Source organism: Podarcis liolepis, assembly GCF_965112155.1.
Source record: "Podarcis liolepis genome assembly, chromosome: 3".
Lineage (NCBI taxonomy): Eukaryota > Metazoa > Chordata > Lepidosauria > Squamata > Lacertidae > Podarcis > Podarcis liolepis.
Genome location: NC_139557.1, coordinates 104,675,546 through 104,697,075, shown reverse-complemented (window position 1 = coordinate 104,697,075; position 21,530 = coordinate 104,675,546). Strand labels below are relative to the sequence as shown.

The 21,530-nt window shown below is 45.2% G+C and overlaps 1 protein-coding gene across 1 annotated transcript; it reads left to right on the top strand.

The window, feature by feature from the left end:
* Nucleotides 1-1,835: 1,835 nt before the first annotated feature.
* On the top strand, nucleotides 1,836-11,971 carry TMEM247 (transmembrane protein 247). The gene is made up of 4 exons (XM_083494818.1): nucleotides 1,836-2,005; nucleotides 5,770-6,000; nucleotides 8,528-8,863; nucleotides 11,450-11,971. The coding sequence occupies exons 1-4, from the start codon at nucleotides 2,003-2,005 to the stop codon at nucleotides 11,651-11,653; spliced, it is 774 nt and encodes a 257-aa protein (XP_083350944.1). The 5' UTR covers nucleotides 1,836-2,002; the 3' UTR covers nucleotides 11,654-11,971.
* The last annotated feature ends 9,559 nt before the right edge of the window (nucleotides 11,972-21,530 follow it).

The following is a 21,530-nucleotide window of genomic DNA, read 5'->3' as shown; positions in this document are numbered from 1 at the left end:
GCCCCACTCACCTCACAGAGTGTTTGTTGTGGGGGAGGAAGGGAAAGGAGAATGTTAGCCGCTTTGAGACTCCTTAAAGGGAGTGGAAGGCGGGATATCAAATCCAAACTCTCTGAGTGTATCCCCTGCCCTGCTACTTTTATTTCTGGTCAGCTGGAAAATCTATCTATCTGCAGTGTGCAGCCACCAGATCATGATGCTGGAAAGATCCTCGTTGAAGGAAGCTACTCCTTTTTTTGCTTGCGTCCAGCATCTGTTAATCAGAAGTATAAACTGCCTCTGAACATGGATGTTCCATTCCTAGCTACTGCAGCAAAGTTTCATTCATAACTGCTTGGTATAGCTCTCATGTGGAATAGGCTGAACAGTGACCACAAAGTCAGTGTGGTCAGTCACACACCAGAGAGAGAGAGAGAGGACAAAGGGGGTCACATATTTGCATAAAATTTGCATTTTATAGATCTACTGAGGACCGTCCTCCTTCATCAAGTCTCTTGAAGTTGGTATCTTTTCTAGTCTTCAACTGCACTGGAATTGTTTTTATGATTTTTAAAAAATTGTTCTTCTCACTCAATGGTTGCCATCCTGGGGTCCTTTGGAAGGAAGAGTGCGATATACTAAATAAACAAGCAGATGCCGATTCAGAAACAAACACTTTAATTTAAATCAAAATACAACCCACCTCAGTATAGTGGTATAGACCTGTATTCCTGCTCAGTCTGTGTCCAGTGTTGATGGTCAGCTCCAAGGTCCTCACTCCCACTTCTCGTGGCTGTTTTCAAACCAGATTAGTGTTGAATTTTGGCAACAGAGGTAATGTAATACATTACAATTAACACAGTATATACATTCAGTGGAATATTTATGGTTGCAGAGCGTTATTTAAAAATGTGTTTTCAATTAGGCGTGTATCCACAGAAGCACGAAACCTTTCCATAACGAGGCACCCTGAGTATTATTTTGCAATGAAGTGCAGTTTTCTACCGGGGGGAAAGGAAGGGAAATAAAACGTCAGCAAATAAGGAAATGAAAGACAGTGTTCTCCTCTCTGTGAGATTCCACGATAGTGGTTTTGGAAGGTGTGCTGCTGCAGCAGCCTGACAGATACTTGCAGATACTGAGAAGATACGTTGGAAAGAAAAACAGTGAGCAAATTAAAGGGGAGGAGTGGCGGAATAAGCAATGCCAACCTTCCCACCCCACATGCATTCAGGTGATCATCAGAATAAAGTCTAACCCAGGACATTTACCTGGCTGAGGTGGCCTAGAAGATGACGCTGCCAATTCCATGTTCAGAAGCCAACAAGACTGGCAACTGAATCAACACCAGAGCAGTGGCCTTCGCTGCACCTGAGGGTAGCAGGCTCACAGGGCACTCCAGGTGGCATCTATAACGGGGGCCACTGACCCCTTGCTGACTCTCCCTGCCCCCCAGCAACTTTCGCCTATGGCAGCTGCCTTACTCCTCACCAAGGATGCCAACTTGAATAAAACATTGAGGCTTTCACCCTGTTTTAGTTTTGTGTTAGTTTTAATGTATGTGGGGGTTTTCCTGTAAGTCGCTTTGAGTTACTTTTCATTTTTTTAAAGTGTCCAATAAGATCAATAAACAAATGTTGTGATTACAGTGTGTGCTGTGGGAGGAGGAGCAGAATACACCCTTCTTGGGTCATCTATTGATATGGCCACATATGATGTTACCAGTACTGTTTTCAAATAAAATATATAGCAGGCCTACAGACAATCCACAAAGGCCCCTTAGCAACACTTGTCTTAACTGTTGTGGTAACTGGAAAATTATGACATCATCCCAGTGCGGAACTTTCTGACATCACTGTGGCAGTTCAGGAAAGAGCTTGTGGCTGGTGTTTGAACAGTGTGGGTCTGCTTCAAACTGGGGCAGCCGGTTTCGGTTCTTCTACATGGGGCAGGTGGGGAAATAGAGGCTTCTGCCTTGGCATCCAATGTTGATGTATGTTCCCTTCCCAGTACAAAATCTGCTATGGTAAGAAATCCCAGTAAGTTCTTTCCGTTTCAGGATGGGGAAAGATCGTGTGAGGAACCTTTGGCCCTCCAGATGCTGTTGAACTACAACTCCCATCATCCCTTGGTCATGCTTGGTCGGGGCTGATGGGAGCTGTAGTTCAACAACATCTGGAGGGCCAAAAGTCCCCTACATCTGCCCTAGTGTTTCTAAGGCCATACATTTAAAGGTCCCCACACAAAGAATCTTGGGAACTGTAGTTTCCCCCCTCACAGAGCTACATCTCCCAGCACCGTTAACAAATGACAGTTCTCGGGATTCTTTGGGGGGGAAGCATGTATTTAAACAGATTGTGTTTGTGGAGCCCTGTAACTTCACTTCTTGCAGTTAGAAGGCCCTCGGAGCTGGACCTCAGTGTCTGGGCAGAATGATGGGGGTGGAGACATTCCCAAGTCAATACCTTTTAAGTGATAGAGAGAGCTATAGCTATGTCAAACAATGAGTGGGAGAATTAGGTGCCTCCTTAATTCTCTCACTGAAATCAGGGCCGGATTTAGGTTTGATGAGGCCCTCAGCTACTGAAGGTAATGGGGCCCTTTATATGTCCAGCTGTCCTTTGTCAACAACAAATTGTCACTGTTTTTTTTGCGTTGAATATATGCTATATGGTAATTTATGGACCTAATAGGTATCTAAAGCCATTTGCACATAACAAAATATGTATTTTATCAAAGTAATTGTTGAACTTACCTTATATTTTGGAAATGTACATCCAGTTTTTCCCCCTTTAATTTTTTTGGGGGCCCTCAAGAGAGTGGGGCCCTAAGCTATCGCTTGTTTAGCTTATACATAAATCTGGCACTGACTGAAATCACTGAGATTTTTTAAAGTGTTTAATTTGGGCTGGGTTGTTTAAGGTTCCCTTCTCTCACCCCCTAGCTTTAATTGTGCAGCTTGAAACTGTGTAATTGAATCCCACCCCAAAATAGTCTGGAAGTGCCTTTTGAAGCCATTCATTCCACTCCTAACTGAGATGCTTTTCCCCCCTTCTTTTGCAATATTATCACATTCCTGGGTCATCCCTGCAAAGTTAAGTGCTGTCACATCTGCTTCAGTTTGAAAGCATACCAATGCAAGTAGATAAATAGGTACCACTGCAGCAGGAAGGTCAATGGTGTTTCCATGCGCTCTGGCTTCCATCACAGTGTCCCGTTGCGCCAGAAGCAGTTTAGTCCTGCTGGCCACATGACCCGGAAAGCTGTCTGCGGACAAACGCCGGCTCCCTCGGCCTGAAAGTGAGATGAGTGCCACAACTCCATAGTCGCGTTTGAGTGGATTGAACCACCCAAGGGGGGGGGGTCATTTATATTTACCTTTACTCCCTCTCCTCTGCTTCTCCCCCTCAAGTAGTTGCACCTCCCAACTTAAATGGGTATGGGGGCTTTGCATGCTGAGATTGGGATGCCTACCACAAGGCCTACCTTTTGGTGAGTTCATTGGGCTGGCAGAATCCTGTGCCTACTCATTCCATGGCGTGGGCTTCTTTGAAGTCTTCCCTTGCCAGGTTGGCACCTGCTGGGTTCAAAGCATATTCAGGGGGCTCACTCCCCGCCATCAACAGTGGCAGTCAGGGAGGTTTGGAGGAGGCTGACTGTGAAACACCCATTCGATCCTGACTCACATGAGAAACTCACTGTAATGTGTATGGGTTGCTCGTGCGTAAGTTGCCGCCTCTCCAAGCTTTGTTGCCTTGCTAAACCTTTCAGTCTGGGCAGCCCTTCACTTCGTGGCTGCCTCAGTCGCTAGCAGAATTCGTCAGTGGGCGTTTCTTAAATCTTTTCCAACATAAAAGTTGTTTGACACCCAGTCTCCTCCTACTCTCTCTGTGCGGAAGTCTTCTGCGCAGGGTGGGCGTGGGTAGCGGAGGACCCGTGCTCTCCCCGCTGGTGTCCGGTGAAGAGTCCTGGAGCCCTCTCGCCGATTCCCCCATCAGCCCCTCTATATCCCTGGTGTTGCGCTGATTTGCTTCCCCATCTGCGGAGCTGCCTCTCTCCCTGCTGGGCCCTTCTCCAGCATCATTTGAGAGCCTTCCCTCCGCCTCTAGCTCCGATGTCAGTTCCCTGACACTCACTTTATAGCGTAACCCCTGTATCAAAACTGGGGGAAAGATGGTGTTGTGGAAGAGCTGAGTGGCAAGCTCTGAATCAGGCAGGTAACAATGGGGTGACCCTATGCCTTTTCTCCTCCTGAAATATCAGTTTAACCTGCTGGAACATATTCCCTGTCCTTCCCTCTCCCTTTCTTCCCTTTTTATTTTTGTTGCGGTTTTGATTGCATCTGCTTGACTTTGTGTGGTTTTGTATTATAAATGGACATTTTTTGTTGTTGTTGTTGTTGTTGTTGTTGTTGTTGTTGTTGTTGTTGTTGTTTTGTGCATTGTAATGGGCAAAACAAATAAAAATCAGTTGTGTTTGTGTACGTGCATGCACGTGCACTCTCTCACACACACACACACACACACACACACCTGTTTTAAAAGGTTACTTATGTATGCCACTACCGCGGCTCGTGTTTCATAAGCCCAAAAATGGGAAATGAGTGAAGTCCTAACTAAAGAAGAATGGCAATTTAAACTGATGGAACATGCGCACCTTGCAGACCTAACATGTAGAATAAGAGAACAAGAAGAACATATGTTTAAAGAAGATTGGAAAATGTTTATTTAATATATGGAAGGAAATTGTGTTTATTTGAAACCGTGGGCAGCATTAAGATAAATTCAACAGTGTAAATACCATATTTTTCGCCCTATAAGACGCACTTTCCCCCCTCCAAAAATGAAGGGGAAATGTGTGTGCGTCTTATGGGGCGAATACAGGCTCCTTGGCTTCAGCGATAGCAACGCGAAGCCTCTGAAGCCTGCGCTCCGGAGGCTTTCCATTGCTTCCGCTGAAGGCAGGAGAGTCTGCTCTTTGAGGCTGGCGGTGGGGGAAAGCAGCGCTTCCCCCATCGCCAGCCCCAGAGGATGGGGGGCAGCGGGAAGGCATGCGACGCCAGCCCGCTACTCTCCAACCCTCCTGTGGGCTTTTGTGGGAGATGGGGGAATTCCCCCACCTCCCGCAAAAGCAGGCAAAAGCTGCGCGCTCTTTAAAGGGGCTCCGCGGCTTCTGCTGGCTTTTCTAGGAGGTGGGGGAATTCCCCCACCTCATAGAAAAGCCCGCAGGAGCCGCACACCCTTTGAAGAGCGCGCCCCTCTTGGGGGCTTTTCCCTGAGGAGGGAGAAGGGACTGACTGGCCGTTTCATCCCTTTTCCCTCCTGGTCGAAAAGCCCGTAGGAGTCGCGCACGGCTCCTGTGGGCTTTTGCGGGAGGTGGGGGAATTCCGCCACCTCCCGCAAAAGCAGGGAGAAGGTCTTGAAGTAGCGCACAGGCTGCATGCAACCTGTCCGCTGCTCCCAGAGCTGCGGGGGGGAAATCATATTTTTTTCCTTGATTTCCCCCCCTGAAAACTAGGTGCATCCTATGGGCTGGTGCGTCCAATAGAGCGAAAAATACGGTATGTTGTGAAGGATGTAATAATGGAAAACTGAATGGTTTGGTTTATATAAAATATGCAGGGATTTATGTTATGCAAAATGAACCATGGAAAGAGAAGAAAGGAAGTCATTGATATTTTAAGGTTGTTGAAATGAATGTTCCAAAATGTAAAACAGAAAATTTAATCGAAATTATAGGAAAAAACAAACAAACATAAACTGCCCTAAATCCCCATCTGTTTTATAACAGGAAGTATCCAGAGAACCCCATTCCTCATCAGATTTCTCCAACTTTGAGACGGAGTCTGTGCACCAAACAGACAAGGAGATTCAAGCAGACCTGGATCACACCAGCAATGTGGAAGGGTCTGAATATTCTTACCAAGGAGGCAGTGTAGGGTTCAAGGAGATGCAAACCGAGATTGAGTTTGCTGTGCAGATAACCCCAATTAAAGATTTGAAAAAGCATCGGGAAAGGATGGTAAGTGGCAGCGGATGTGGGGCAGGGATTCCTTGGCTCTGGGAATCCAGTTGAACTGGATTACACAGCTGACGATTACACAGATCCAGTGGTCACCTTTTCTCATGACGCTACATCTGCAACCAATGAGGGCAGAAGGTCTGTGAGGCAAGTGGGGGGGAAACAGCCTTGACCCAGCTGCGCATTCAGCAAGTGTGAGAAGAAAGCCGTACATGCCTAATGTTTCTCCTTTCAGATGGGGTTCCTGGGCCATTCAGGGTCCTTCTCTTTACATAGAGAAGTATCTGTTCACCAGGACTCACGTAAGGTCCCTTCTTATAACACTGGAACACACTCTGTGTGGAGCTGCCTTTATATTTCGGCTGGAAGCTGCAACTAGTACAGAATGCAGTGGTCACGATCCTCATGGGAGCAGATTATTGGCAATGTGATTTCTGCTGCAGAGAGAGAGCTGTGCTGGTTGCCAATTTGTTACCAGCAAAGCTTCAAGGTTCCTGTGTTAATTCGCAAAGCCCTAGAGCACCATCAGATGTCAAGGAAATAAACAGCTGTCTGACTTTTGGAAGACATCTGAAGGCAGCCCTGTATGGGGAAGTTTTTAATGTTTGATGTCTTGCTGTGTTTTAATTTGTTGGAAACTGCCTAGAGTGGATAGGGTAACCCAGTCAGATGGGAGGCATCATCATCATCATCAGATGGGAGGCATAATAATAATAATAATAATAATAATAATAATAATAATAATAATAATAATAATAGGACCAAGGTACCATCAGATGGGAGGCATAATAATAATAATAATAATAATAATAATAATAATAATAGGACCAAGGTACCTTAAGGGCCATCTGATCCCTTATACTCAAGCAGAGATCTGTTTCAAACCACTCATGAAATCACAACAGAAACAGCAGAAGCAGCTGGAAATTAATTTAACCCGGACCAACCTCACAAACTTCCAAATGGCTGCTGGAATAAGAAAAGCTTCATAAATAACCTTAAAATGCTGATAGAACTAGCCATCCCTGGACAACTCCTTGCTCCAGCTTCTAGAAAGGGCTGTTGCTTATAGACTTCATGGAGGCATTTGGTTGGCCACTAAGGGAAACACCAGTGCTGGAGTAGACGGACCCTCAGCAGGGCTCTTCTTAGGTTCTTTTGCATCCACACGTCACATTCAGCCCCACAGCATGTGTCTACCATATGGTGGAGACCATGGATGTCTCCAAGACAGATAATGATAGAGCATAGTATCTATAGTACGGTAGGTGCCAGTGCTGAGGCTGATATCTCTCAGGAGTTTAAGAAGAGCCCAGCTGAAGGACCAGCCACTCTAGCACCAGCGTTTCCCATAACAGCCAATCAAATGCCTCCATCAAATTCTGGAACAAGCCCATGACTTATCTAGTCCACCATCCTGCTCTCACAGTGGCCAAATTGCTTCTCCATTGAACCCTTTCACATGGTTTTGTGGTATTTTATGCACTGCGACTTGCCGTTATATTTGTGGATTGTAGTTTAGTACTGTATTTTTCCGTGTTTAACACGCCCCTGTGTATAACATGACCCCTATTTTTTGGGACTCCAAATTGAGGAAATGGGGGGAGATTGTCCACCAGTGTTGTTGAGCTTTTTTTGGGGGGGGGGAGGATTGCCCAGAGTTCTTCAGCTTTTTCTCGGGGGGATTGCCAAGACTTGTTGAGCTTTTTTGTTGAGCGCCTGACCGCCGCATCAATGAAGCTGAAAAGTCTGCCTGCTCGCCCCCAACAGCTGCCAATCACCTGCCCAATTGCCACAGCCGCCAATCACCTGCTCCAATGCCCCTGACAATATCTTGCTCGCAGCAGACACCAATCACCCATCACAACTCTGCACTTTCCGTGTATAAGACGACCACCAATTTTTTGCATTTTTAAAAATAAAAAACCCTCATCCAATACATGGAAAAGTATGGTAATTCTTTATTCTAATCAATAAGTGTAAAGTGTTTAATTATTCTTTGCTGATACTTAATTTTACTGTTTACTATTAGATTCTAATGAATCGTTGAATGTTGCTTTATTTGATATCAGTGGCTTATTTAAAAATTATTGTGCTTTTTTGCATTGCATCAGATTCTTATTAGGTGTCAAAATAACGTTGTCAAAAGATCAATCCGTTGGCAGCTTTTGATTGAGCTTTGGTGTGCAAATAGGATAATTTTACAAAATAAAATTTATAGTAAGTTAAATAACATGGAGAAAGTAAAGTTTAAGCACGTATTTAAGGAATTTAATTCGGGAATGCAAGGGAAGACCGGAGGGCTTGTCAAATTTAATCACAAATGGATGTACAAAGCAAGTTAAAGAATGAATAATTGTGTATTTTTTATTTCTCATTATGCCTATAACATCTATTGTACATTTCTGTTATAAAGTTTTCAATCAATAAAGCATTTAAAAATTGGGGGGGGCAGGCGGAATGGAGCATAGCTGGCCTGGCTAGTAGCCACTGATACTTCCCCCCTGTCCCTCCTTTCCTATTACAGGACGCTGCAAGGGACACGCCAGCCTCTTCGTACGTCCCTGATGACATGACGGAGACCTTAGACAATAAGAGTCAGGGAGACCGGCTGGCCATCAGCACCCAGCGAGGGACCAGTGCTCTGCAGCCAGAAGCCTACTCCAGGATAGGCGAGGCCAGCAGTATGGAGCGGATGGGTCAGCTGCACAGCAGGCAGATCACAGCAGCCGATCTCGACCTGGAGAAGATGAGGCTTGATGGTGCAATGACCAGGCTGAGGTACCGGCATGAAGACAATGAGAAGAGGCGGCAGCACGAGGAGAAAATGCAACAGCTACATCATCAGACAACCCCTCGATCAGTAAGTGAGGGGGGAAGAAGGGGTAGATGTGAGCTTTCCATTAAAAATGGAAACCAAATTCTGCATTCATTAGCCTACAGCATCTCTGGGCATTGTTCTAGGTCAGGGGTCAGCAAGGTTTATCTTGCCTGGGCCGGATCGGTCCCGCAGAGATCCCTCAGTGAGCCGGATCTCGCACGCATGAGCGTGCGTGTGCTTTTCTTTTCTTTCTTTTTTATTAGTTTTTTAACATATCATTTCCAACAATCTCATTACAGTGGTGCCCCGCAAGACGAAATTAATTCGTTCCGCAAGTTTTGTCGTCTAGCGAATTTTTCGTCTTGCGAATCACGAAATCCCATAGGAATGCACTGAAAATCAATTAATGCGTTCCTATGGTCAAAAAAAGTCCAAACAAAGCCAAATTTGGTACAACAACAGTTTATTAACTGCTCTTTAAAGTCACACATACTGTAAAGAGCAGTTCAAAAATTGAAGGGAAAATAAATTAACTTTATAAACAAAACATGTCTTTGTTTTTAGACAAAGGAAACAAAGTCGCGAGACGTTTTCGTCTTGCGAAACAAGCCCATAGGGAAATTCGTCTTGCGAGGCAAATCGAAAACGGAAAAACCTTTCGTCTAGCGAGTTTTTTGTCTTGCGAGGCATTCATCTTGCGAGGTACCACTGTATATACCTTCTTATCTTATACATTGTTTTAGACTTCCGTCAACAACTCTGATGATTTTCCGTCTTTTATCACTTATTCTGCATTTCTTAATATATCTATTACTCTTAATTGTCATCAACTAATAACTCTTCTCATAGTCTTTCTTGTAATACTTCATATAATTCTCCTTACAAAACTTCTTGCAATCCTACTAGCGCAATCTGTTCATTACTATTACTTTTCAAATAGTACATATATTTACATATATTTACTCCAGTCTTCTAAGAATCTCTGGTCCCGCAGGTTTTGAATCCTTCCAGTTAATTTATCCAATTCTGCATACTCCATCAGTTTCATCTGCCATTCTTCTATCGTTGGTAATTCTTCTTGCTTCCATTTTTTTGCGTGTGATTTTTGGTGTCTACATCTGCACAGATGCGACTTTCAGCGTCTGCGCATGCGCAGATGTGATTTCTGGCACTGTGGAAGCGCGTCCCTGTGCCACACTGCACAGGTTTAGCGCAGCACATGAGCGGGCAGCTCGGTTCGGGGGTGGCTCGGGGGCCAGTCAAATGACCTCTGCAGGCTGCTTCCGGCCCATGGGCCTTAGGTTGCTCACCCCTGTTCTAGGTGCTGGAATCGATCTGTAAAAACCCTCAGCTGCTTAGGTCCTGCTAGGGATGGAAGGATCTGTTAATTTCTACTCCCACAGTCTCATTTTTCCAACCTTAAAGCCAGTTCTCTACATGCCTGTGGCAATTTGCAATTTAAAAAAAAAATTTTTTTTTGAACCCTCATGAAAATTCTCCAGCATTTGAGTGCCCTTTTCTCCCAGTAAACACATTTTTGTATGCAGTTTGGACCACGGCCAACATTTCTGCAAGCAATACAATCCTAATGTAATGCATTTTTGTATGTTATTTTCACAAATAACGTTCATGGGTTTTTTTTGCACACTTCCCGCTAATGTATGCATTTTTTGCAAATGTGGTTTGGTTGGAAAACTGCATTGCAAATTTTGGATAAGAGCGACTTTGGAAGGCTGGCTGTGTATCAGCTCTCATCTTGCTCCAGAAAGCGAAATTCTCATAGATTCAACCTTAAATACAAGCTAAATTGAATTCTCCTCCACCCCCAGCTCTGCCTCTACTGACCCTTTGGTTTGGTCTCCCATTAGCTATCTTCTGCCCCACCAGATCCAATGGATACCAGCCCTTGAGGATTTCTCCCAGCCATGACCTCTCCCTGGGTACACCTCTCACTGCCCTTGCTTCATAGCTGAGGCTGATGGGAGATTTGGAGGGCACCAGATTGGCAAGGACTGAAAGCAACATGCTTCCAAAACACACATTTGGCTTCTGCCGCTGTGTCTAAAGAAGACATTTTTGCTGTCCTCACCCAGAACAGTTGATGCAAGAAGAATATAGGAAACCCCAAGGCAAGCACTGCCCATTGTATGCTTCATTCAAAAGACATTGGGGCAAGGGGGGCATGGTACTTTTCCTCCAGGAGTGAAAAAGTTCAAGGGAGAAAAAAAGAAAAGAAAACACATTAGATGCCATGTTGTGGGCTCGCCTGACTTCTGCAGTTTGACATTTCTCCGAATCGGTATTTTGAATGCACAATCTAAATATTTCTGAGCATGCTTAAGTCCATATAAATCAAGGATGGAGAACCCGTAGCTCTCCAGCAGTTGTGGGACTCCAGGCCCCATCAGTCCAATAACATCTGGAGGGCCTTGTTTCCCCCACTCCCAATATAAATCAATGGAATTTAAGTTGAGCACATTTACAACGTCTATGAAGATGTGAAGCCCTCTGGGTTCAATGGGAAGGTGTTTATAGTATTGTAGGCTCTTTGGGTAGCTGATCATAGGGAGCGTTTTGTTAACAGACACCTCTTTTTCCTCCCCCCACCCCTGTTTCTCTCCCCCACAGATTGGGCAAGAGCTCCACGAACTCCTTCAGCCCCAGAACCAGTATGCCCTATTTTTTTTCTGCTTCATCTTTATCCACATTATTTACACAGCCAGGGAGCTGGCTTTCTATTTTATTATGAAACACGACGTATTCTGCTTTGCCATTTTGCTGTATTTCATTTTCAAGAAGATTTTACTGGATTACAGAAGTAGGAGAAACTAATCACGAAACAGCAGCAGACTCTAGGCAGCAGAGGAAAAAAGAGGGCAAGCAGCTCCCTGATGTTTATGTATCTCCGTTCTATCGCCTCTCCCTTCCCTCCTCTTTAGAATTTCCCCCTTTTCAGTCGCATGCGACGAATGCAAGATTTGGCTTGGCTGTCTAAGTGCACTGGCAGTTCTCTCTATCAAATGCCGCTGCTGAGTGTTGTTGGTTCCCTTTGCTATTCAGTTATAGGCTCATCCATTGCAGCCATCCCACCTGAGCCTGTCACAGTCATCGATGTTAATAAATTGGCCTAGAATTAAACAAAAGAACTGATTCTATTTGCACATTTTTTTCTTTGAAAAGGGGGGGGTATAGGAAGCAGGGCCCCTGGAAATGTTTGTAAAGGGCTGGACAGGGGGAGATTCAAGACAGTCCAGTAATATGTCCGGCAGGCAGAATATCAAAAAAATCCTGCATTGCAGGGGGATGGACTAGATGACCCTTGAGGTTCCTTCTAACTCTACGATTCTATGATAGGTAAAGCGTTCCCATAACTGAATTTCCATACTAGAAAATACTTACTTTGTGCCAGCCACATAGCTGCTAAAGGCATGAGACATCTCTTGCTTTTTCTTGTACATATAGTTCTCATGGCAAGCTGCTTCTGTTGAAAGACAGTTAATCCCTTCAGCAGGGAAAATACAGGAAATGCCTCACATTCCTTCCTTCTAATCGTTTAGCAAAAGCGATTAAGTGACCTTAGCAATGGCGGTGCCTCCATAAGTGCCTAATAAGCCTTAGAATGTTGCCTCCACATTTTGCTTTCTAACTTGATTGATAGATGTCCAATTCACTTCCTTCTTTTAATTGAAGGCTAAGAGTTCAGGCCTCCTGCTGGCTGGCTGGTTGTGTGAGAATGGACATGAAGATGAACTAGCAATTGTTCAAGCTTCTTCCTCAAAGTGAACTTCATCCGCCTCTAGTGTATTCAGCTATTATAGGAACAACTTTCTGGTGTCGTTCAGAGCTTTTTGAACTAGTTCAGTGAATTTTGTTCAGCTGAACTAGTTCATTCAAAGCACTGATAAAATGAGGCGCGGTGTAGAGAAGCAGGATAGGGAAATGGTTTTCTTCCCCACTCACAATACCAAAACTCAGGGCCATCCAATGAATTTTGGAAGCTTCAGAATGAACAAAATAAAGTACTTATTCACACAGGGCTTCATTAAACTGTGGAATTCGCTCCCACGAGAGATAGTGATGGCCATCCATATCAACAGCTTTAAAAGATGATTAAATACATGGATGATTTGGCAGTATGGCTCCTAGCCAATATGGTTATGTTCTACCTCCACTCTTGGAAGCAGTATGAGAATAACAACTGAGGCCTAATATATTCATATCTTGCTTGTAAGCTTCCCACAGGCATCATCTTGGGCCCTGTAAGAACCAGATAATGGGCTTTTGGCTTGTTGATCTTATGTAGCAATTGCCTCACAATGGAGCTGAGCCAATATATCTCCAAAGACATTTTTTGGGGGAGGGGGGAGAAAATTTGTGAGAGATTTTCTTTTCTCAGCAATCCCCCCGCTGTCTGCTAAAAGAAGGCTACTTCACAGAATTCTGTCTGAATATTCTCCACAATTTATTTATGGCAGCCATAAACCTCCTTACCTCTCAGCATGTCCTGAAATATATACCAGGTCTTTGGCATTGTAAAGGATTCCAAATTGTGGTGAGTCTGTAAACACAGTTTTGCTGCTGCTTGGTGTGGGGTAGCCTGGGGGGGGGGGTGTTGAAGGTAGCTGTGCCATTGCTGTTGCTAATTGCGAGACCCATCCTTAAGAAACTGTTGACAATTTTCTCCTCCCCCTGGAGAAATTGGGTAGAATGGTTCCGACAATTTCTCTGTATACAGAAATGGTAAGGACACAGGCAACAATAGGAACACGGGAAGCTGTCTCACACCTTTGTCAGAGCATTGGTTCATCTATCTCAGAATTGTCTACATTGTCCGGTTTCAGACAGACAGACGGAAGGCTGGAGGGATTCAATTCTGATCACAATTTAAAGGCTGTGGGTTAAACCACAGAGCCTAGGACTTGCCGATCAGAAGGTCGGCGGTTCGAATCCTCGCGACGGGGTGAGCTCCCGTTGCTCGGTCCCTGCTCCTGCCAACCTAGCAGTTCAAAAACACGTCAAAGTGCAAGTAGATAAATAGGTACCATTCCGTCGGGAAGGTAAAGGGTGCTTCCGTGCGCTGCTCTGGTTCGCCAGAAGCGGCTTAGTCATGCTGGCCACATAACCCGGAAGCTGTACGCCTGCTCCCTCGGCCAGTAAAGCGAGATGAGCACCACAACCCCAGAGTCGGCCATGACTGGACCTAATGGTCATACCTTTATACCTACTTCACACTTTGCGAAACAGTTTGTGACTTGAAACTCGGGAGACATTTGCACTAAAATGCTGATAAATTTTCATAAGGATGCTTTAAGAAAACACACACAATCACAAATGGATGTGGAAAGATGTAGAACTGAACCTAAGGTCGGGGAAATGAGAAAATGAGAAAGTGAGCTGAAATTGACTGCCCAAACCTAGACAGGGGTCTCTCTTAGCCATTTGTGGAGATGTTGGAGATTGTACCAGGGACTTTCTGCATGCAAAGGAGGGTGTATTCCTCTGAGCTATGGCTCTCTGCTAGTAACAAGCACATACAGACCATAATATACTGTATTATAGTATTCAGGATATTGAGGTCTAGAGATCTGGTGACAGTGTGGTTTCAGGCCATGAATAAGACTGTCTTGCAAGGCTAGGGTTTCTCATACACAGATGGGAAAGTATTACAAAAACACATCATTTTAGGACTACTCTTTCTTTAAACAGATTCACTTTCTTCTGGGTAATTATAATTACCCTGTTAAAAGAAAAGGGGGTGAGTAGGTGAGCAGGAAAACCCCACATAGCTGCTCTGTGACCTACATAGCTCCAGTAAAGCAAGATCAGGTCGATAAATAAATTAATCCCCCACTGACTTGAAGGTGATCATCACAGGAAGAAGGCTGCTTGCAAATGCATCTCTGAGCATCACATATCTGTCAAGAAACTCCACCCCTTACAAGCCAGAGGCAGCAGCAACTCTTTTAAGAGCAAGGGAAGGGGGAGGAAGCAGTTGGATGATTTGCGGCGCCGAGGAGCTGAGTTAACGCTCCACTTCCAAGACTGTGGAGAGAAAAGGGAACTGCTGGATTTTAAACGCTGCCTCCAGGGTTAGCTGGACAGGACCAGGATGCAAAGGTAAGTTGCATGGCATTTATTTGCGGGGAAATGCACAGAGGGGAAGAAAGAGCAGCATCCTTGAGTTGGTTCATTGGTTACATGCTTGTCAGCCTAAGAACTTTAAGAGCCAAAATTGTGCATTGGCTAAGAGCAGAGGAACTGGCATGAAAGGACATGAAAGACAGACAATCAGCAGATGGAGTGTCAGGGTTTCCAGTTGCAGCAGATATTCTATTCTATTCTATTCTATTCTATTCTATTCTATTCTATTCTATTCTATTCTATTCTATTTTTTGTATACTACCCCCCATACACAGATCTCAAGGCAGCTCCCAATATAAAAACTTGGCTTACCACATTTTGCAGAAAGTAATGTAATATACATTACCATTTAAATAGCCCCCCCTGCCCTGCCCCCCCTTTCTAAAACTGCCCAACTGGCTAAGAGAATGAGCTGGAGGGTCTTTTGTTCAAATCTCACTTCTACAATGAACTCACCAGCTGGCCCTAGGTGAGACATTGTCCCCTGAGCCTCAGTCTCCCCATCCATAATATGGGGATAATATAAGAGTGACTTTTTTAAGTTTTAAGTTTTTAAGTTATTGATGACTTGCTTAATGAACTGAGTTGTTATATTGCATCTGTTGTGGACCCGTCGTGGGTGGCATACTTGCAGTAAAAGTCCATATATAAATAAATGTGACTTGAACCATGTTTGTTGTCATTGATAGGACTTGTTATTGTTATTCTTAGGAATGCAGGTAAATCTAGATTGTCTGCTCAGGATTTAGCTGATTCCTGACACTTCGTTATTCTATCATCCAGTTGTGGGACGCCCCATTTCTGCCTTTCCCATAAACTCTGTGCCTTTACAGCTGCACAAGAGACAGTGGATTTCCCCCGCCTGCCCCCACCTCCCAACAAGCAGAGGCAATGCTGAGGAAAGCTTCACCTGTTGATTTTCTGGCTCTGTAAGGCACAGAACATCTCTCTGTGAAATGTGAAGATCCTGCAGAGGGAATTGCTAGCACCAAAACTGTCAAAGTATGCCCTCTTGTGCCCCTGATGGGGTACTGCATTTGCCCTGTGCGGATGCTGGGGACCGAACCCACCAATGAGCATGTGAGAGGGAAGCTGAGAAAGTTGGGAGGATCCATGCTGGCCCTGCTTCTGACCTCCATGCTTTGAAGGGCCCCCATGCACACAGCGCCTGTGTATGTAAATGAAAGCATGGATAAGCATCATGTGCATGCCTCATACCTTCCGTATTTGCAGCGTACCAATTGTGTGCATGCATAAGACCGTTTGCAAACTGCAGTAGTAGTAATAATAATAATAATAATAATAATAATAATAATAATAATAATAATAATAATTCATTCATACCCCGCCCATCTGGCTGGGTTTCCCTAGCCACTCTGGGTGGCTTCCAGCGAAATATTAAAATACAATAATTCACCAAATATTAAAAGCTTCCCTAAACAGGGTTGCCTTCAGATGTCTTCTAAAAGTCAGATACAGTGGTACCTCAGGTTGAGAACTTAATTCGTTCTGGAGGTCCGTTCTTAACCTGAAACTGTTCTTAGCCTGAAGCACCACTTTAGCTAATGGGGCTGCTGCGCCGCCGCTGTGCGATTTCTGTTCTCATCCTGAAGCAAAGTTCTTAACCCAAGGTTAGCAGAGTCTGTAACCTGAAGTGTCTGTAACCTGAAGTGTCTGTAACCCAAGGTACCACTGTAGTTGCTTATTTCCTTGACATCTGATGGGAGGGTGTTCCACAGGGCAGGCGCCACTACCGAGAAGGCCCTCTGCCTGGTTTCCTATGACCTCACTTCTTGCAGTGAGGGAACTGCCAGAAGGCCCTCGGAGCTGGACCTCAGTGTCCGGGCTGAATGATAGGGGTGGAGAGGCTCCTTCAGGTATACTGGGCCGAGAATATTTAGGGCTTTAAAGGTCAGCACCAACACTTTGAATTGTGCTCGGAAACGTACCGGGAGCCAATGTAGGTCTTTCAGGACCAGTGTTATGTGGTCTCGGCGGCCACTCCCAGTCACCAGTCAATGGGAAGCAGGTCCAATCCCCACATCCCCAGCTCACGCTTTCATTTCCTTGCTTGACCATCCTCCTGGGGCTACTGTATGATGCATGGATTGTATCGGGAAGGACCATAGCAGAGCAGTAGAGTGCCTGCTTTTCATGCAGAAGTCCTCAGGTTCAATTGCCTCAGTCTTCTCCGATAAAGAAAACAATGCCCGACCTGAAGAATTTGGAGCAAATGATTCAGCAAAGGAAACACAGCCCAGAATAACTAAGGAGATAGTACAAGAATATTTGGCTAGATTAGATGTATTCAAGTCTCCAGGGCCAGATGAACTGCATCCAAGAGTATTAAAAGAACTGGCAGATGTGATCTCAGAACCACTGGCAGTCATCTTTGAGAATTCCTGGAGAACAGGCGAAGTCCCGGCAGACTGGAGGAGGGCAAATGTTGTCCCTATTTTCAAAAAGGGGAAAAGAGAGGACCCAAATAATTACCGCCCAGTCAGTCTGACATCAATAGCAGGGAAGATTCTGGAACAGATCATTAAGCAAACAGTCTGTGAGCACCTAGAAAGGAATGCTGTGATCACCAATAGTCAGCATGGATTTCTGAAAAATAAGTCATGTCAGACTAACCTGATCTCGTTTTTTGACAGAATTACAAGCCTGGTAGATGAAGGGAACGCAGTGGATGTAGCCTACCTTGATTTCAGCAAGGCATTTGACAAGGTGCCCCATGATATTCTTGTAAAGAAGCTGGTAAAATGCGGTCTTGACTATGCTACCACTCAGTGGATTTGTAACTGGCTGACTGACCGAACCCAAAGGGTGCTCATCAATGGTTCCTCTTCATCCTGGAGAAGAGTGACTAGTGGGGTGCCACAGGGTTCTGTCTTGGGCCCGGTCTTATTCAACATCTTTATCAACGACTTGGATGATGGACTCAAGGGCATCCTGATCAAATTTGCAGATGACACCAAACTGGGAGGGGTGGCTAACACCCCAGAGGACAGGATCACACTTCAAAATGACCTTGACAGATTAGAGAACTGGGCAAAAGCAAACAAGATGAATTTTAACAGGGAGAAATGTAAAGTATTGCACTTGGGCAAAAAAAATGAGAGGCACAAATACAAGATGGGTGACACCTGGCTTGAGAGCAGTACATGTGAAAAGGATCTAGGAGTCTTGGTTGACCACAAACTTGACATGAGCCAACAGTGTGACGCGGCAGCTAAAAAAGCCAATGCAATTCTGGGCTGCATCAATAGGAGTATAGCATCTAGATCAAGGGAAGTAATAGTGCCACTGTATTCTGCTCTGGTCAGACCACACCTGGAGTACTGTGTCCAGTTCTGGGCACCACAATTCAAGAAGGACACTGACAAACTGGAACGTGTCCAGAGGAGGGCAACCAAAATGGTCAAAGGCCTGGAAACGATGCCTTATGAGGAACGGCTAAGGGAGCTGGGCATGTTTAGCCTGGAGAAGAGGAGGTTAAGGGGTGATATGATAGCCATGTTCAAATATATAAAAGGATGTCACATAGAGGAGGGAGAAAGGTTGTTTTCTGCTGCTCCAGAGAAGCGGACACGGAGCAATGGATCCAAACTACAAGAAAGAAGATTCCACCTAAACATTAGGAAGAACTTCCTGACAGTAAGAGCTGTTCGACAGTGGAATTTGCTGCCAAGGAGTGTGGTGGAGTCTCCTACTTTGGAGGTCTTTAAGCAGAGGCTTGACAACCATATGTCAGGAGTGCTCTGATGGTGTTTCCTGCTTGGCAGGGGGTTGGACTCGATGGCCCTTGTGGTCTCTTCCAACTCTGTGATTCTATGATTCTATTCTATGATTCAATTCTGAGCATCTCCAGGTAGGGCTGCGTGACAGACTGCTGCCTGAAACCCTAAACAGCTTCTGCCGGTCAGTGTAGGCAATACTAAGCTACATGGGACGATGTGTCTGACTCGGTACAAAGTGCATTTATGTTCCTATGTTTATCATCTGCGTCAGAACATTTCTGCCTCTGGGCTGGGGTTCATCTTGTAAAAAGGGGTTCGTTACTTTATTTATTTTACACAGGGATATTAGCTAGTGGGAAAGATTTGAGTGAAATCGCCCCCCCTGCTTTTTTCGTAGAATCACAGAATTGTAGAGTTGGAAGGGACCCTTGAGAGTCATCTAGTCCAACCCCCTTCAGTGCAGGAATCTCAGCTAAAGCTGTTGGAGATTCCATTCCACCTTTTGTTGCAGACATGAGATTGTTGCGTGTGGCATGTCTGTTTACATTCCAGCACAGACTGCTGGGTCCCGTGAGCGGAACTTCAGCTCGGTGTGTGTTGCTTTTGTTTTTGAGTCTACACCAGTGTGGTGTAGTGGTTAAGAGCGGTAGACTCGTAATCTGGTGAACCGGGTTCGATTCCCCGCTCCTCCACATGCAGCTGCTGGGTGACCTTGGGTCAGTCACGCTTCTCTGAAGTCTCTCAGCCCCACTCACCTCACAGAGTGTTTGTTGTGGGGGAAGAAGGGAAAGGAGAATGTTAGCCACTTTGAGACTCCTTCGGGTAGTGATAAAGCGGGATATCAAATCCAAACTCCTCCTCTCTCCGAGAAGACAGCAAGGAGAGACGATATGTTTCTTTGTTCTGATTTATGTAAAATAAATCCGTAGTTTTAGTATGTATCCACAGCCTCAAGCCTCTTCTGTTGTGCAGTTTACTCTGCTATGTATAGTGTACTCAAGTCAGCTAGCTGATTTACGTTGGAGCCAGAGGTCGATGAAGGCTGAGAGGGAGACGATCCAGCTTGGGCCTAGCCAGCTGGCCTTTCGACCCCTGGATGCTGACAAAAGCATCCACGACAGATGGCCATCCAACCTCTGCTTAAAAACCTCCAAAGAAGGAGAGTCCACAACCTCCCAAAAGAGACCATTCCACTGTCAAACAGCTCTTACTGTCTTAACTTAACTTAGCTCTTAACTTCAGGAAGGCACCAGGCTGGCTACGCTTGTGTTAGAAGGCACCAGGCTAGCTACGCTTGTGTAGATAATACACAGCTAGAGTGGGTGATGCTCTGGCTCAGTATAAAAGTTTCCTATGTTCCCAGGGGGGAATGAAATCTTACATTCAGTTACCCTACAGCAAATTGCATAAAAATAAATAAATCACCGTGAAAATTCACCTGCCTTTCAATATGAATTTCTTCTAATAAAGACATTTCGTATGCAGTTTTGCTAATGCAGTATACAAATGTTTACAAGCAATTTCCCCAGATATAATGGATTGGAGGGGGTGTTATTCTCACTAACCTGTTAACTTTCATGCACACCTTCCCCAAATATATGCATTTTTTTTTGTAAACATGGTTTGCTCGGAGAAGTGCATTGCAAAATTCAGATATGTGCGAATTTCAAAGACGGGTTGGGTTTCTGTTCTCCTATTGTTGCAGAAAGCACAGAATTTGAACTGAATTTATCCCCCATCAAGTCAGATATGGCAGCATGGGAAAATAAGGATGCCTGGTCCTTTAAAGTCACTTTTGTGCTAGATCAGTAATGTTTATTTTGACTGGCAGAGGTTATCCAGGTTTCTCTCTCTCCCAGCCCAACCTGGAGTTGCCAGAGATTGAACATGAGAATTTGTTGAATATGGGGCAGATGCTCTGCTAGTGAGCTACAGCTCTTTCCCAATCCTTGTTCAGAATAATATTGCAACATCATTGATGCACACAAGTAATTTTAACCCTCTACCTTACATGGTGGGAAGTGGGTGGCACTGTGGGTTAAACCACAGAGTGTAGGACTTGCTGATCAGAAGGTCAGCGGTTTGAATCCCCACGACGGGGTGAGCTCCCGTTGCTCGGTCCCAGCTCCTGCCAACCTAGCAGTTCGAAAGCACGTCAAAGTGCAAGTAGATCAATAGGTACCGCTCTGGTGGGAAGGTAAACGGCGTTTCCGTGTGCTGCTCTGGTTCACCAGAAGCGGCTTGGCCATGCTGGCCACATGACCCAGAAGCTGTACGCCGGCTCCCTCGGCCAATAAAGCGAGATGAGCGCCGCAACCCCAGAGTCGGCCACGACTGGACCTAATGGTCAGGGGTCCCTTTACCTTTACCTTTACCTTTTACCTTACATGATGCCTTCCAGCTGTTTTGACCTGCAACTCCATCAGCACCAGCGATCGTGGCCTGGCCAATGGTCAGGGATAATGGGAGTTGTAGTTATGCAGCATCTGAAGGGTACCATATTGACTACCTGTGCCTTAGCAACCTGGATAGCTCAGCTGGTTAGAGCATGGTGCTGATAATGCCAAGGTTGCAGGTTCGATCCCCGGAAGGGATAGTTGCATATTCCTGCATTGCAGGGATTTGGACTGGACAATCCTCAAAGTCCCTTCCAACTCTTTTATTCTATGAGTTGTATGAGAAGCAGACAGGACTTGGGATGACCAGAGACCGATAAGCACCCAGCTCACCACAAGGTGGCAATCTTCCCCAGCAAAAGTTAACCCGCAGTCCCTTCAGCTGCCTGATCCATGTTCATCATAACCTTTATCTTTAATTTAGAACAAGGC